The 16,066-nt window shown below is 40.3% G+C and overlaps 1 protein-coding gene across 1 annotated transcript; it reads left to right on the top strand.

Moving 5' to 3' along the window:
* Positions 1-2,206: 2,206 nt before the first annotated feature.
* Positions 2,207-13,626, top strand: SPIRE1 (spire-type actin nucleation factor 1; the record flags this gene model as incomplete). Its single annotated transcript, XM_010086794.1, has 7 exons — positions 2,207-2,297; positions 3,183-3,325; positions 9,496-9,633; positions 11,168-11,238; positions 11,949-11,976; positions 12,061-12,197; positions 13,105-13,626. Coding segments are annotated over 7 exons (861 nt in total), but the record flags the coding sequence as incomplete, so codon positions are not given.
* Between the last annotated feature and the right edge of the window lie 2,440 nt (positions 13,627-16,066).

The following is a 16,066-nucleotide window of genomic DNA, read 5'->3' as shown; positions in this document are numbered from 1 at the left end:
TCTCCTCCCACCCTGTATTTGTGCTTGGGGTTGCTCTGACCCACATGCGGGCCTTGCACTTGGCCTTGTTGGATTTCATGAGGTTTGCATTGGCCCACCTCTCTAGCCTGTCAAGGTCCCTCTGGATGGCATCCCTTCTCTCCACTGTGCAGTCAATCCCACTGTCCATGTCACCAAGAAAGGTGTTAAATAACCCCGGTCCCTATACCGGCCCCTGTGAAACGCCACTTGTCACTGGTCTCGGCTTGGACGTTGAGCCATTGACCACAACTCTTTGGATGCGACCATCCAGCCAATTCCTTATCCAGTGAGTGGTCCTTCTGTCAAATCTGTGTCTCTCCAATTTAGAGACAAGGATGTCATGTGGGACGGTGTCAAAGGCTTTGTACAAGTCAAGGTAGATGATGTCTGTTCCTCTTCCCATATCCACCATCTCTGTAACCCTGTCGTAGAAGGCCACCAAATTTGTCAGGCACGATTTGCCCTTAGTGAAGCCATGTTAGCTGTCACCAGTCACTGGACTGGACAACTGGACTATTGCTTGAATCATGATTCAGTGTTTTATAAAACTCTACAGCATAAGATGCCAACAACTGAAGCATTTATGATTTCTGGTCAGGACTAGTAGGGTCCCACAGGACAAGAGATTCCTCTAGAGCAAGGATGTTCCCTGCCTGCTCTTCAAAAAGCCCTCTCTGAAGCCCTGGCTGCTCTTAATTAATAAAAATGAACAACACGGCACCATGGTTATGTTTTTTTTAAATTGCAGCCTACTTAGTTCTTCGTCTTCGCTTGTTAGCTTCTCTGTCAATGGGAAAGTAATCTTCCACTCAGAAGAATTTGACTTCTACAAAGTGAAAAGTTTAATAGTTCCCTTTGTACAGGAGTTATTCTTCTTCACAAAATTTAAATGTTTAACTCTAGACTTGTGAACACTGTTGCATCCCTTCTAAAGAACTGTGCATCCAATTGTCTTACAAAGGTCTCCAGTGGTCTTTTAAGGCAACCATGCAGCATGAAGCTGTGGTATGCAAAGCTATCTGAGCTAGTTTTGTAGCTAAATTGACGTGGTTTCTGGAAATAAAACAAGTGATGTAGCTAAATCTGCTGCTCAAACTTCCCTTCAAGCTTCCCATCACAACTGTTTTGCGGGATCACACTCGATATGTTAAAGTGAATATATTGTTTTGGGATCTGAGCTGGTTTGAGTCCCTTTGCACAATACTGTGTTGTGGCATGCATGTGGGAACAGTACACATCAGAGTGTCCTTGCATACAATGCATACCCTTGCGTTTTCCTGCTTGTGATTCACGTAATTAAGGAAATCTGTGAGAGAGAAGCCCAGCCACTTGCTGGATTTTAGAGCAGGTCACTTGTTTGATCTGTAACTCTTGACAACTTAAATTATGTAAGTCTCCTTGGTTAAAAGCATTCACATTAGAGCTGAAGAGCATTCATACTCAGTCCTTCAACTCTGTTCCTTTAGGAGGCTCTTGTGATGATCTGTATCTTGCTGGTATCTGGTGGCTGAAGACAGAGGTTTTAGGTGAAAGCAAAGGGTTTAATAATTTGGGTGGCATAATGCTTTAGATAGCTGAAAGGTGTTAGTCAAAGCCCCTTTCACTTTCATTCATCTTGCAGGAATTGCTCTTGTCTGTTTTGATGAAACATGCTTCTATGATGAATGAGATTGCTTTTCAGTGCACCAGGATTAGGGATGAGAAAACAATGCAGTGGAGACCAGATTCATTTGTCTTTACCTGAGTGACTTGTATGAGTGGCTCTCATTCCTTTGGAGACCAGAGAAATCCAAGTGCTGATTCTTTGCTACTGTAACATATAAAGTTGAGTTAATGTATCTCCTGTAGCTGCAAATCCTTAGAAGTCCTTGAAAATAATGAGGAAAATTAACAAGCTATGATGGATTCATGCGCTTCTCTTCTGATCTCTTTCTTTCATGTGATAGTTAAATACACTGAATTACAACCATGTACCATTTATTCTAGTTTCTGAAAAAAATGAGCACTGAAAATTCCATTTGTTCAGTGCTGTGTAGAGTTGATGTTTTTCTCAGGACTACTTGGGCTTTGAGAGATTGAATGGTGCAAAATACCTGTGATAGCTTGTGATTTCTGTGCTGAGAACCAGTAAGAGAAGAGAAAACAATCCCTGAGGAATTCTGTTTCTTTTCCTCTTGCCACACAGGAGGAATCAGTGCACAAATCAACAAGTAGCAGCAGCATCTCCCCCTCACAAGTGGAAGACCCCTCTCAAGAAGGCACCAGCAGCAGAAAGAGTGAGTTTTGATGAGAGAGCCCAGTGGCTGCTTTTATACACTTCTGTTGTCTTCTGGTCTATTAACTTTGTCTGAAATTTTTACAGAAAGCTGAAGCTGAGTGTTGCTAATGGAATAAATCTCTAAAGCTGAACCCTAGAACCTGCTAAATAGGTCAAATGTGATTAATGACTGGAAGGCATTAGCCTGCACTATATGTGGATATCTTTGTGAAACAGGTTTCATACATGAAGTCGATGTGGAGCTGTAGAGGAAGTCACAAATGAATGAGGGATAGTTAAGCTATGCTTATCTCATAAAATAATCTGTTGCTGCAGAAACACATTCTAACCTAAGACCAGTTTAAATGTTTCCTGCATTGCTGTCACTGTGGCAGTGAATGTACTTGTTTGAAAGACACATAGCAATCACCAGTATGTCTCATATGTTGTTACTGGGAAGAGGGGCAGATCTGTTGGGGTTTTTTTTCAGGCATAGTTATTGTAGGCTTTACTGTGTAACAATATTTTTCATTTGTTTCAAAGTGTTTTGATTTCACTGGAAAGGTTTTGTAATGAAATGTGTGATCTGTGCATGCATTTTCTGTGCATGATGGTGAAATAAGTAGAATAAGCCAATACCCTGAAACACCAAATGGATATACAATGGTAACTGGGCAGCAGCATGCCTATATTTGCTGGGTTTATGAGTATTCCTATTCTCTCAGTCTGGAAAATGTGATGAAGTGATACCTGTCTTGAAGATGCTGTGAGTATGGATGTGTAACGTCAGCCACCAATAGTAGGCATTGTAGCAGATCAGTGGCTAGTTTAAGTACTGAACAATGTTATCCAACAGTTTGTCTTAGAAGAACTATTTTTTTTTTTTTACTGATTGAATCTTTAGCACCTCCCAAGTTCTTGCCCATATCATCTACACCACAGCCTGAGAGACGGCAGCCACCTCAGAGACGACACTCCATTGAAAAGGAAACACCAACCAATGTGAGACAGTTCCTACCACCTTCAAAACAGAGCTCCAGATCACTTGTAAGTGGAGTGGGTGGTAGGAGAGAGAAAAAGAGGCATGCTAAGAGTATAATGAAAATTAAAACTTGGCTTCAGTGTGATTAGAACTTGACTCAAAGGAAACTCCTCAATTCAGAAACAGCCTGTGGCTACTAAAGACGTTTTGAAATCAAGATTTGAACTTTGTCTCCCTAGCGTATTTATCCAAAATCCTAGGTACAGGTGCCTCAGAAAACATTTGCACTTTGATTAGGACTCTGGGTAAAGCCACGTGCCTTGATTTTGTTTTAGAATGTTACCAAAAGCAGATGAACTTCGCCTTACTGATTTTCCATTTGAATAGAGACAATTCCAAGCAGTGGATCTATTTTGGAATTTGGGCAAATTTTTTAGTGGTTGAAAGTATTTTAGTTAATGGCTGAATGAATGGAATGGTTTCTTTTCTTCCCACCTTAAGAACTTATGTGGTAATGTTTATACATGTGAAAGCTCTTTCAGTAATCCAAGTCAAGGTTTGTCTGTGCTGCTTTGTTGAAGTTACTGGGGCAAAAACCTGTATTACTGCTTGAAAAGAAAGTACAGTACATTTGATCAATTAGCTTTAATTGAGAGCTGTTTTCCAACAGAGTATAAACGGCAAAGGCTATGAAATCCTGGTTCGTTTATGCTGGCATGCTGCTTAGTGCTTTGTAATTTCATGCAGGATATGTTCCTCGTCTCTTTTCCTACCAGCAGGGTTTCAAAGTATGCCCCATGAGGTGCTGGTGAATAGAGAAATCAATAAACACATCCTAGTTTCAAAAGGAAGGGAATATTTACTCACCCCATCTTTCAGTGCAGTGGTATTAATGAGCTTTGATGAGTGTTCTTGTTGGCCCAAGAGGTGGTAGCCAGGATCCAAACCTATTAGATGACGATATTGAACAGTAATAAGAAAATAATCTGCAAATATTCCCACAACATGCTTGCTCCTCTTCTTTTCTGAGGATCTGCTGGATTTTGTTGATTATATCCTTTGGAGTAAAATATAGTTTCTCATTCCAGGTGAAGGTCAGGTAGTAGCATGTTGATAAACACACCAGTAAGCTTCTTCTGCCAAAGTGAACTTGTAGCAGAACGTATCACGACAGAACCAAGCTGGAGGGTTCCTTCGGCATGCATTTGAAGACACTGCCATATAAAGTCGATTGCCCTTTCATTGCCTGCTGTACTCACTATGTGTGGAAGCACCAGTTTGATTTTCTGATAGGCCCAGAGTCATCCACAGGTTTATTGTTTAAAGGGAGGAGGGGAGAAAAATGTTATACTGAGGCATTTGCTGCTTCACACTTTTAGTGTATCTAAATATGTTACATTGTAGTATTGATCTCCTGTGTATTTGAGGGGATCATGCAACTTGAAAATCTTATATATGAGGCTGTTATTTTAAGTAGGTCAACCAAGTTCTTTAAAAGACCACATACATATTTTCCCTCTGTCAGTCTGTTCACTGGCATATGCCTAGAAAAATATACACAAAATAAAACCATTGCAGAAAAACTAGTTCAGTTATTCCATTCCTCCTTAAAAATACTAAAGGAAAAGGGAGAAAAAGACATTAGATAAGCTGGGCTAAGGTGGGAACATGTGGGAAAGGTTTTACTAGTTTCTTCTGTGCTTAGGGAGGTTGGGTTGTTTTGGTTTTTATTTAATCTTCAGAGCACTGTCACCTAGCTTGGTTTTGGCTATGAAGTGAGAAAGAAGGAAAATCAGTAGTGAAAGGATGTTCTGTTAATAAGAACCTATTTTATTTGATGTCTAGAGAGCTAATTCTTTAACTTGGCAATAGTGCCCTCTAGGGTGTGACAAAAAACTCCCACAATACTTTTGTTTTTAGTTTTGGTAGATGGTTCCTGACATGCTGGAACTGGCTCAGTTCCTTGCTTTGGCTTACTGCAAGTCTTTCCTTCCCTGGAGAGATGCCAGCTTCTTTCTGTGGCTGTGCCAGATGCTGCATATGTACCATTGCCTTTCCTGGAGTGAACACTTCTCAATAAGTGCAGAATATTATTTACCTTTTACTTGACTTCACACTTCTTCAGCCCTTCCTCCAGGATTGATGGAGTTTCTGTTCTTATCACCTGCTCCTGTGACCGCAGTCTCTCTCCAAGGTGAAAGAGACCTCATCAGTAAATAGCCCTCAATGCCAGGGAAAACAGGCAGGAGTTTGCTACAGTCTCTTAGCAGGATTAGCAAGAAACAGGTCTGTCTTGCATACTAATGACAATTTTTGTGAACTGGCATCTCATCAGACAGAGGGAGTTAGACCTAAGTAGGTGGGGAGGGGAAATAGACTTGGAAAGATGCCAAACATAGTCCTTTTGATATGTCACCCTACACCAGCGCTACATGGAAAGGCAGGGCAGCTCAGTGATTTTTCAGGGGGTCAGCCCGGTGGTGGTGTGCTCACTGTAGTGAGCTGACTTGGTGCTTAATCAGTGAGATGAAGCCAGTGTCCTGAGGTGTACGTATGAATGTCTTTGTAGTATGTTTGCTTTTTAAATTATTATTATAATTATCATCATTATTATTTTTCATGACCCAGAGGACCAAAGCTAATGGTTTCATTTATACACAGCATTCGCTTCTCTGCTTCCTATCTATTGTTCAGGTTCCTAGGATAACCAGTTTATTTCCAAGGATGACTTTCAGACCACTTTTTTCAACTGTGCAAACAGCTTCTCTGCTCAGCTCTCATCCTGTTGAAGCAGCCATGTGTGGGGTGGCAGGGGCTATGTACTATCTCTGTGAGAGAGCTTTTGCCAGCAGGTGGAAACCCGCAAAGGTTTGCCTCTTTTTGCTGGCTTTGGAAATCACCTTCACCAGCATGTTCCCTCCTAGGGGAGCACTTCCTAAGCTGTGGCAAGAATTAAAGCTTAGGCTGGGACATTGCACCTGATTGACATTGATTTCAGTGTGTGTAGGGTATTTGTGTGTCTTCAATCACTTCACGGGGAAAAGAAATCAGTTCTGAAAGGACAGCAAACTAAAAATGCAACATCACAAGATTATCAATGAGATGGACCTTAAATGTTACAGCACATGAAGATCCTGAAGCAAAAATCCAGCAAAACTATTGTAATCCTTGGACTGTGTGAGAAAGGATAAGGTTTTGTGTTTCTAACAGGATATGCTACGTAGAACGGAAGGGCATTTGCAATCTGTTTTACTTGAAAACCTACATATGGTTTTGGTCCTCAGCACACTTACATATCAGAACTTGCAGAATAGCTAATAACTATGTACCAGGGGAGGCAAATCCACTGAAAAAAAAAAACAAACAAACTAATCATTTGCCCCTATGTAGAACGGAACACGAATAATTTAATTTTTTCCATCTTTTTTTTTGTCCCAGTCAGTAAGTGAAATTATGGAACCTGTTGCAGGAGAGTTTATAGTTGAGATATCCAGCTGACTTCTTATAACCTTTTAGTCTGCAAAAGCAACAAGAGTTTAGAGTACTTGCTAATTGTGAATTGCAGAACTTGGAGACCAACCCAGTACTTGCTAGTATTGGATTTTACTAGGGCAGCTCATTTGAATGCCTAGTGACATCCTTTAATGAGAAGTTTTACAAGGAATATATTAGTGTAAAAATGTGTTAGTCATAAGGACCTATTAGGTGTGTGTATGCTGAGAATGACCTACAAAGCACTTTATTTCACATTATGGATATGTAATTCTTAATACTTGCTTTTCCTGAGTAAAAAAAAAAAAAAAAAATTAGACATATACACCTTAAGCTATTGTGGTGTATATAATAAGATTGCACAGTCAAAGCGTTAAGCCAATTCTCATGAAAACCATGGAAACTTCAAGTTCAAAATAGTATTTTTAAGTAAGATTTTTTTTTCCCCTTTGAAAATAAGAATACTGACTTGTCTTTAATATTAAAATGAGTATTGAGTACAGTTCCAGAAAACCAAGACCATTCAAACCCCATTTTGTCTTTAGTATGTTCTGTTGTATGCAAGTGTTGCAGAGAGCTGAAGTTCTCTCACTTCAAGCTACCTAACTTGGGTGCAGATTATTGTTGGGGGTTTGAGTAATAACTCCAAAGCATCATTGTTTAATGAAGTTTAGTCAGAGCTTAGTGTAATTTTAATTAATTTCAATGCCTCAGAGCTAGTGTTGAAGCAAAAGATTTTCTCATGTACTTACTTCTACTCTGAAAAGGAAAAAAAAATCCAGCAGTTTTCTGAAATCAGCATAATGTTTATCTTTCATTTAATGTTGCATTAACATTTGTTGTCCTTGTGTAACCTCTGGAATTAAAACATTAGCATTTAAACATGTGAACATTTTCTATGTTTCCCCTGTTGCCTGCTAGCTCTTTCTATTTGTTTAGTGATAATCATTTTCGATTGGTACAACAACAGGCCCACACTATTCCCCTAGTACCTGCTCTACACCTATAGCAGATCCGCAGACTTTCTTCAAAGGAGCAATATTCCCTGACGTCATCGTTCTGTAAATTAAAGGAATGGGCGTTCATGAGGGGGAAGGAAAAGCTTCAAGTAAGACATGCATTTCTAAAGCTCTGATTGATTACAAGCATCCAGTCAGCCTCATTCACCTTGGACAGTTTCTCTCAGTCTCCCACGATGCAGAATTGAGGGGTTTTGCTGGCATTGTGTTTATCACACTTTCCCACCCACTTCCTCTCCTGTCTCGCCCCAGCCATCAGCCGTGCCTTCTCCATAGCGAGGCAGTTGCTATGGGAAGAACCCAGAATGAAATGCTGAGAGCTGCTGCTTAGCTATAAAAGTGCTCATAAAGAACAGAAGTTATTTTTGTTTGGCTGTGCAGTTTTACACCTCAGAGCAAATTGCAGTTGCTTTTGACGTAGTTTGTTCTTTACAGAAAACTAGTGATTCTGTTCCCCCAAAGGTTTAGTTGGCAAATCTAACAAAGTTAACTCAACGCTAACTCAATTTGTGGGGTACCTTAAACAGAGTGAAGTTTCTTTGTGTTCCCTTTCTAGATAGGTAAGACAACAGTTTTTAAAAATGTGGTGGTTCCTAAATGCTAATGTTTGCCAGGCCTGCATCGTAGAAAGAACTTCTTTTTATTCTAATGGAAAGACAGAACAGACCTCTGAGTACATGGAAGTGGAGCATTTTACTACTAATCCGATTCATCATTTCAATTTGTAAACGAGATCTCCAAACTGTCAGCCTTGTCTTTGTATTTGCAGGAGAAATTTCCTTCATTTATTCAGAGAGCATTACGTATCATTGTCCTTACTGCACAGTAGCCACTGTGGGCTGACTGAAAAGGTTCACTGAGCATAAAGCAATGGGAGTTCCCACAGAGGTTTCTGTCTTTCTGTTGGAAATGTATAATCAACTACTGGGCTGGATTACAAATTGGGTTGGTGCTTTTTATTCTCTGGTACCAAATTCAGGACTTCTCTACTCAATATTCTCCTAAATGCCGTAATACAGAACAGATACAAAATTTCGTTAAGTGGAAAGTTGTGTTGTTAGTCTCTATTTGAGTCTCTGCCATTAATAATGCAGCACTGGGTAATCAGTTCTCCTGCTTTGTATTTGAAGATTATTCTACAAAGCTCGAATTGCTGTTGTTACTTTACTGGGGCAGAGAGGAGAACTTCCCTGTCTGAACTGACGTAACTTTTTGTAGTCTTGGTGGGATTCTGATCATGTGAGCAAAAAGATGTGGTACCACTGAATAAAAATTTCTGCTAGAATGGGCTACTAACAACCTTCCTTGGCCACTCTGGGCACCACAAAGCCTCAGAGAAATTGTGTGTCTTCAAACAATGTACTTAATTGTAATACCATATGCCAAATTACCTTTTCCCTTTCAAATTACAAACCCAAATGTTGATTGGTTTGAAACAAATCTGTGTAATGAAATACAAACAGAGAGAAGGGTCAAGTGGTTTGAGGAGGAAAAATAAAGAAAACTCTCATTGTTTTGAAGGCTGAACATCAGACCATTTAGACCACTTACACAGTCTCCAACGGTTTGAAACTCATGTGATGCCCATGAAGGAGCCAGTGCTATTCCAGCTTGAAGGGAGAAATCCTTTATCCTGGAGTTACTAACCAGGTGTCTGGTTGTTTAGGTTGAAGTCTGGAAGAAGCCATTTGGCTTTGAAATAATACAGGTTTTTTGGCTTCCAGGAGGAGTTTTGTTACCCGGTGGAATGTCTGGCTCTGACGGTGGAGGAGGTCATGCACATCCGTCAGGTGCTGGTGAAGGCAGAGCTGGAAAAGTACCAGCAATATAAAGATGTCTACACTGCTCTCAAGAAAGGAAAGGTAGGGCTGGGTCTGTGGAGGCTCTGAAGCTCATTGAGGGAGGCTGGTCACAGAAGGCTCCCATTTACACATTTGTTTCTTACCCTGTATTGGAGAAAAGGAAGGAATATCCACCAGATTCCCCCTGAATGTATGACATAGGGGTCAGCTTCCTTGAATTTTGTGCAGAAACAACAAAACTTTTCATGGAAATACCTTATTTGTTTAGATTGCCTATAAAAATGCAGTAGTGTTTGCAATTATCAGAGTGTATATGTATGTGTATGTATATGTTTGAAACTTCATTTACTAAAGTGATTTCTGTCCCCATGCATTCTGCAGTATTTCTGTTTCAGAAAATAGAATAACAGCTAGCAGTAGGACATTACAGCAGGTTTTTCATATGAATCCTCACTGTCAAGCAAAGAGGGAATGAAAACCGTCAGAGAAGTCAGACAACATGTGACCCCAGGAGGAGGTTTAATATTAGAGAACCCGTTAACTAATACTTTTTTTTTTTTTGCTATAAACTGCAGATTGGGAATTGGTATTTGCCAATAGAAGCAGCGTCCTTTTCTTCCACTTTTGACTTGCACTTCTTGAACACCTCCAGCAAGTGTGTTTTGACTTTGCAGTGTATTTTACCTACAGGCCTACCCATGGCTATTATGCAGATGTAATTTAAAGATTTAATGCGTTTCAGGCAGAGGAACAAGAATATTAAAATGTCATTCATTAGATTCACCTGTCATGATACGCAAAGCATAGTAATGACCTTTTATCAAATCTCAAAGTAAGTTGATGCTGTAATTAATTTACCCCACTGTTAAAATTGTTCACTTTTATTTCTAACCAGACATATCTAGCCTCACCTGAGTCGCTGGATCTCAGTATGTCATCTTTGGTTTGACTGCAAAACTTTTCATTGCTTAGTGCCTTTCCTTCCTAGAAATGTTCTTAAGCTGTGATCCCTACTTCCTTTGAATAACCCAAATATATGAGATGTATTATCCTGCTATAAAGCAGGTTTTCCTCAAGTAAGATTGCTATAATAGCTCTTCCCTGCACCTCCTCTAGTTTTCAGGTGCGTAGGATTGGAAGAAAATAATCAAATGTTATCACAGGCAAAAACTGTGTGTCCCAGAGCCTGACCACAGAGGGATACGAACAATTTCCAGCCTAAATGTATTCATGGCTGAATTTATGCCTTTTTGGTCTTGTGTTCTTCAGTTGTAACAGTTACCCTTCCTTACTGCTGTGACTCTCACTTTCCCATTGCTTTTTTGTGTAGTAATGATATAAACATCAGTGAGGGAGGAGTAAAAATAAGTTAATAATTAACTGGCATTTCATTTAGGTAAAAAAATTAAAGGAGTATTTCTAAACATATGAAGCTACAATTCTGGACCATTCTTTTCAATGTGAGCTTAGAAGTATGGACCCCAGAACTGGATGTAGTACTGCAGCTGTGGTCTCACTGATGGCAACTGATAGATGAAGTCATTATTGTGCAGGACTTTGCCTAACATTGTGGACTCCTCTGTTCTTCTTTTAGCTCTGCTTTTGCTGTCGAACAAGAAGGTTTTCTTTCTTTACCTGGTCTTACACTTGTCAGTTCTGTAAGAGGTAAATATTTAATATCTGTTAATAAATGAGACTGTTTCAGAGGGAAAAATACTGATTTATATGTTAGAAACCTCCAATTTTTTCCACTACATACTTTGTTTCTATTTCTGTAACAGTCAATGATAAAAAACATTTATGGAAAATCAGTTCCTTCCTAAGTGACAGAATTGCTTCCTTGGACTGAAACTCTTGGCTAAAATTGAGAGAAACACTCATTTGTTCTTTTATGCTCATGGGAGAGTGAGATGGAACTTACGCAGACTCCCCAATCAACAGTTCTGTGATCTCTGGTGTTGGGGAAAACATTTCAAAGCAATTTATATTTTGTATAATTTTTGGAGTATTGGTGGAGGGAGAAGGAAAGAGGAATCATCTGCAGGCAAAATGAAAAAATTGAACAAAGAGACAATAAGTCTGGAGGTCTATGGAATCACTGTGACTTATTGTGTCAGTTACCAAAGAAGGTTTCTTTAGAGGAAAAACACGTTTTGGGGGTTTTTTTATCTCTAGTTCTTGTTCTTTATTTCTCCTTGCCTTTGCCTTCATGTCCTGGTTGAAGTTACTACACTGAAGAAGCTTTAAAAATAAATAAGTTTGTTTAAGGGGAGGATGGGAGAGGATTCTAACTCCTGAAAGCATTTATCCCTTTTTCTTGGTTTAAATGTAATTTTTCTCAATGAAATGATTCATGTTCTTGCTTTCTTACACAGGCCTGTGTGCTCACAGTGTTGCAAAAAAGTAAGTAAACTTATGGTTAGATCCTTTCTAAAAAGCTGTAATCTTTGTAATGATACTTCATGTTCCTTCTGCTATTCCCAACAGATGCGGTTGCCATCAAAGCCATATTCTACTCTCCCCATCTTCTCACTGGGACCTTCAACCTTGCAAAGAGGAGAAAGCTTTATGAGGCCAGAGAAACCCTCTACCAGTCACCACCGATCACTACGGAGCATGTCCAGGTGAGAAACAACCCTAGCTCATGTGTGTGTGTTGGCAATGCTTCCTAAGCGTTTCATATTGAGTTATCAATCATTGAGAAGATGCTGTCTATCTGTTTTGTAGCTGTCAGTGTTTCTGATGCTTGTAGTAACTTTTCTGAAGCCTGAGTCTCTGTTAGTATCACTATTTCTGTAAATCAAAGAAATGAGTCTCTTTCACTCATTGCTTTGATTTACAGAAATAGTGATACTAACAGCATGTCTTAAACCTTTCTCACTTTATAGGTGAAAAATAATAGGAGTCGGGGACAACTGTATTTCTTTAGCACCTTTGCGAAAATATCCTTACCCTGTCTTTTGCTGGTGTGAATAGACTCTGGAGACAAATCTTGCGGGCTAGAATCACTGACTGAATGGGAATTCAGTGATGTCTTGCTCAGATTTATCTTTTTTCCCCCTAATTTTTCTAATTCTAATTTTCACTAGTTTTTTTTCACTTTCACATTATCAAGTTATCTACTGGTTTTATATCTTATACACAGATGGTTGTCAAAGCTAAACCGAGAAATTAAAAATAAAAGAAACGCTCCTTTTTGAGGTGATCTACGGTATAAATCCTCTGCACAAATCACTAGTGCTATGATACTGTGTCAAATTAGCCAAACACATTGTCTCTTTTTAGTTATTAGTAAGGTTGTTTTTGTTAAGGTAAATGTTGCACATACCCTTTGTTAGTGACCCTGCAGTCTTGCTGAACTAGGCAGAAGCTGTCCTCTCCGGTGTTTGGTCTCCCGGTGTCATTGTTGGGACTGGAGAAAGGAAGATTTGAATGAAGACTGTTCTGATGTGCTCTTCCCTGAAAGCATCTCGTGGGGCCCACTGCCATGCTGCTAAACAATGTGACAGGTCCTGCTTTTTTGCCTTTCAGGTTGACCTCAAGGTCCAAATCTGTGGATAAGTCACATGAAGAGTTTCCCAAAGAATTAATGGAGGACTGGAGCACGATGGAGGTGTGCGTGGACTGCAAGAAGTTTATTTCAGAAATCATCAATTCAAGCCGGCGCAGCCTATCTCTGGCCAACAAGCGAGCCAGGTTAAAAAGGAAAACACAGTCCTTCTACATGTCATCGCCAGGAACCTCTGAATACTGCCCCTCCGAAAGGACTATCAATGAGATCTGAGCCTTGTGCCTTTTTCTTTGCTTTTGTCTTCATGAGGTCATCATCCATGAGCAAGGTCACTGAAACTGGGTCATCATTCTGTTGCTTCGTTTCACTTGACTGGCTTGAATTTGCATTAGACCACAGGATTTCCTACTCCAACAATTCCCAGAGAACGCTATGTTTAGATCTGTGCAGAATGATACACATCAGGTCAAGCTGCTCGCACTGGAAGAAAATTAATAGTTTGAAATCGTTGCCTCTTTTGTATGTGTGTGATGAAACTAGAAACATTTCTTGCTTTCAGTCTTTTTTTAACCATGCTTTGAATAATTTTTCAGGAGATGAGCTGAAAACATACATTAAATGGAGAACCAAATCTAACAAAGTGTCAGTGTTAGCACAGTAGCAAACAGTAAGTCATATTGCCACCCTAGGAATGCTCACATCCTACTTTAAACAGCAAAGGGTTGTATCACACACGAGGCACCGAGTGTTGAGTGACCGTGGTCAAAACCATCTTTCTTTGAACTGTTTCTGTTGCTCTGAGATGAAGGTTCAGCACAGGACTCTACAATGTCTGTGTCCTAGGGCAAAACACACGACAAAGCTGTTCGGTCGTGTGGTTGGCCATTCCCCTGAGCTGCTGTACTTTTTAAGCCTTAGTGTACTTCTAAGTGTCTCCTGAGCAGTTTTTAGTGGTTTACTTTCTATCTTGAATGTATGATGATGACTACTAGTAGCAGTGAATTTTAGTAGTAGACAGAGTTGTACAGTTTATGGGGAGGATGGAAAATAAGGGAGGCTTCTAATTTTAACTGAATACCTGTAAAGTTGTTCTCGTGGTTACTCAGAGAAAATGGTGGGTAAGGTGTACATTTGTATTATAGTGGAGCATACAAATACTGCTATAGTTATGTCTGACAGCATATCCACTGACAACCCCATTTTTTCTGGGGTTTATAACTTGGCTGTAAAAATTAGTGTTTTGCTGAAATTTGGGACAGTGCTGTCTCAGATTGGGAGCAACCTTTCCCTTTTTTTCTTTTACTTCTTTTTTTCATTCTTTTTCCCTTTTACTTCTTTTTTCATTCTTTTTCCGTTTTTAATTTGTGTACGAAAGACTGCTAGACTAGTTGTTTAGAAGTTCCAACAATGTTACAATGTTAACTGACATCTCATGCTTTTTTGCACTTTTTTATATTCAAAATACTTTTTTTAAATTCAGGCATAGCCAGAGTTTAGTCAATAATTTAGGGCCAGATCATTTTAGTATATCAAAACAAGCTAACATAGCCAAGTTATTAATACTTGAAAATCAACTACTGTAACTTTTTCATAAATTTTTAATACCCTGAGGCGTATTTAATATCTATAAAGCGGTGTATTTTAGAATGACATAGCAGAAAAGTTTCAGATTTATTTATTAACATTTCTGTACTTTGGATTAATGAGAGATACCTCAGAACTGCTCCAAAGTAGTTGGGACTGGATTTGCATAACATGATTTTAAAAATGTATTAATCAGAATGGTTTCTCCTGTCCAAATCTCATGCATTGAGAAGCCCAAGAGCAGGCAGTGCCCCGCCAGGCCTGCTGAGGCGCGGTGCAGGGGCCGTGGGGCACCAGTGGAGTTGGCTCCCATGCGGTGGCTGGGCTCCAGTCCCACTGCGGGCTGCCTCCTGCTGCCCAAGGAAACAAGGCTTCCCCGTGCAAATGTATTTGTGTGTTACATTGCAGCCTTCAGAGTAGCCACTCGTATCATCTCTTTTAAGTTGGTTTGAAAAGCACATGCAAAAGTCTCCTTAAAGCTTCCCAGGGACTCCTCCATCCTTATTTTTCTTTGAACGCCCCCTTGGAAAATTAGAATTTTTGCATATGCAGGGCTTATTGAAATAATGTTAATTTTCTTTTTTAACCAACATGAACAGGAAAAGCAGGGCTCCAGGCTAACTCTCCCTTGTCCCGTTGTAAGGTCCGTTGTCATGGCCCTTTCCTCAGGGTACCTCTGAAAAAGTGTCTTGCATGGTAAAGCACCTGGAGTACTGGCGTGAGATAAGGTTGTAAGGTTGCAGGAGGTAAGCAGCACAGACAGGCTGATTTGAAAGGTCTGCTGTTGCTGGAAGGGTCTCCTGATCTCAGTCACATCAGCACTTTTTCTTGTTTCTGTGCCAAAACCAGGCTGTGTGTTTGCTGCACAGTGCATCAGGAAAACTAGACTGAAAGAAACGCAGGCAACCTCACTTTGCATCTCCCCTGTTGTTGTTCTTATCATTTTCTCCTTGAAATGCCCCAGCCACACGTTACAATCGCTCTAATCCTCTGCTCGCAGTCCTCTTCCCTGACATACCCTGCACGTTTATTTTCTCCTTTGAGAGGGATGTAGGGCATTGCAGAGCAGGCAGGATCAAGGACTAAGTAAATCCCGAGTGTGCAAAGGGCAGATTGTCCCTCACGGCACACCTGCGCCATCCCTTCCACCTCGGCAGTGTCTGGAGTGGTTCTGGGGAAGTGGTGGAGCCTTAGGTCCAGCTTTGCCCTCCCAGGCTCTGCTGTGCTAGGCAGGGCATGAACGCCGAACAGCAGCGCACTGCTGTGCAAACTGCTCCATGTTGCTCACAGGACAGGGCCTGGATACTTCCCTTCTTCCCTGGAACAAACCCTCCGGGCTGCTGACACAGGTTGTTGCAAGCACCAGAAAATGTGTCACAGAGGGCTGCTTCCCACCTT

This window comes from Pterocles gutturalis, unplaced genomic scaffold, assembly GCF_000699245.1.
Source record: "Pterocles gutturalis isolate BGI_N339 unplaced genomic scaffold, ASM69924v1 scaffold19376, whole genome shotgun sequence".
Taxonomy (NCBI): domain Eukaryota; kingdom Metazoa; phylum Chordata; class Aves; order Pterocliformes; family Pteroclidae; genus Pterocles; species Pterocles gutturalis.
The sequence above is the reverse complement of the archived record's forward strand: the minus strand, read 5'-3'. Positions and strand labels throughout refer to the sequence as shown.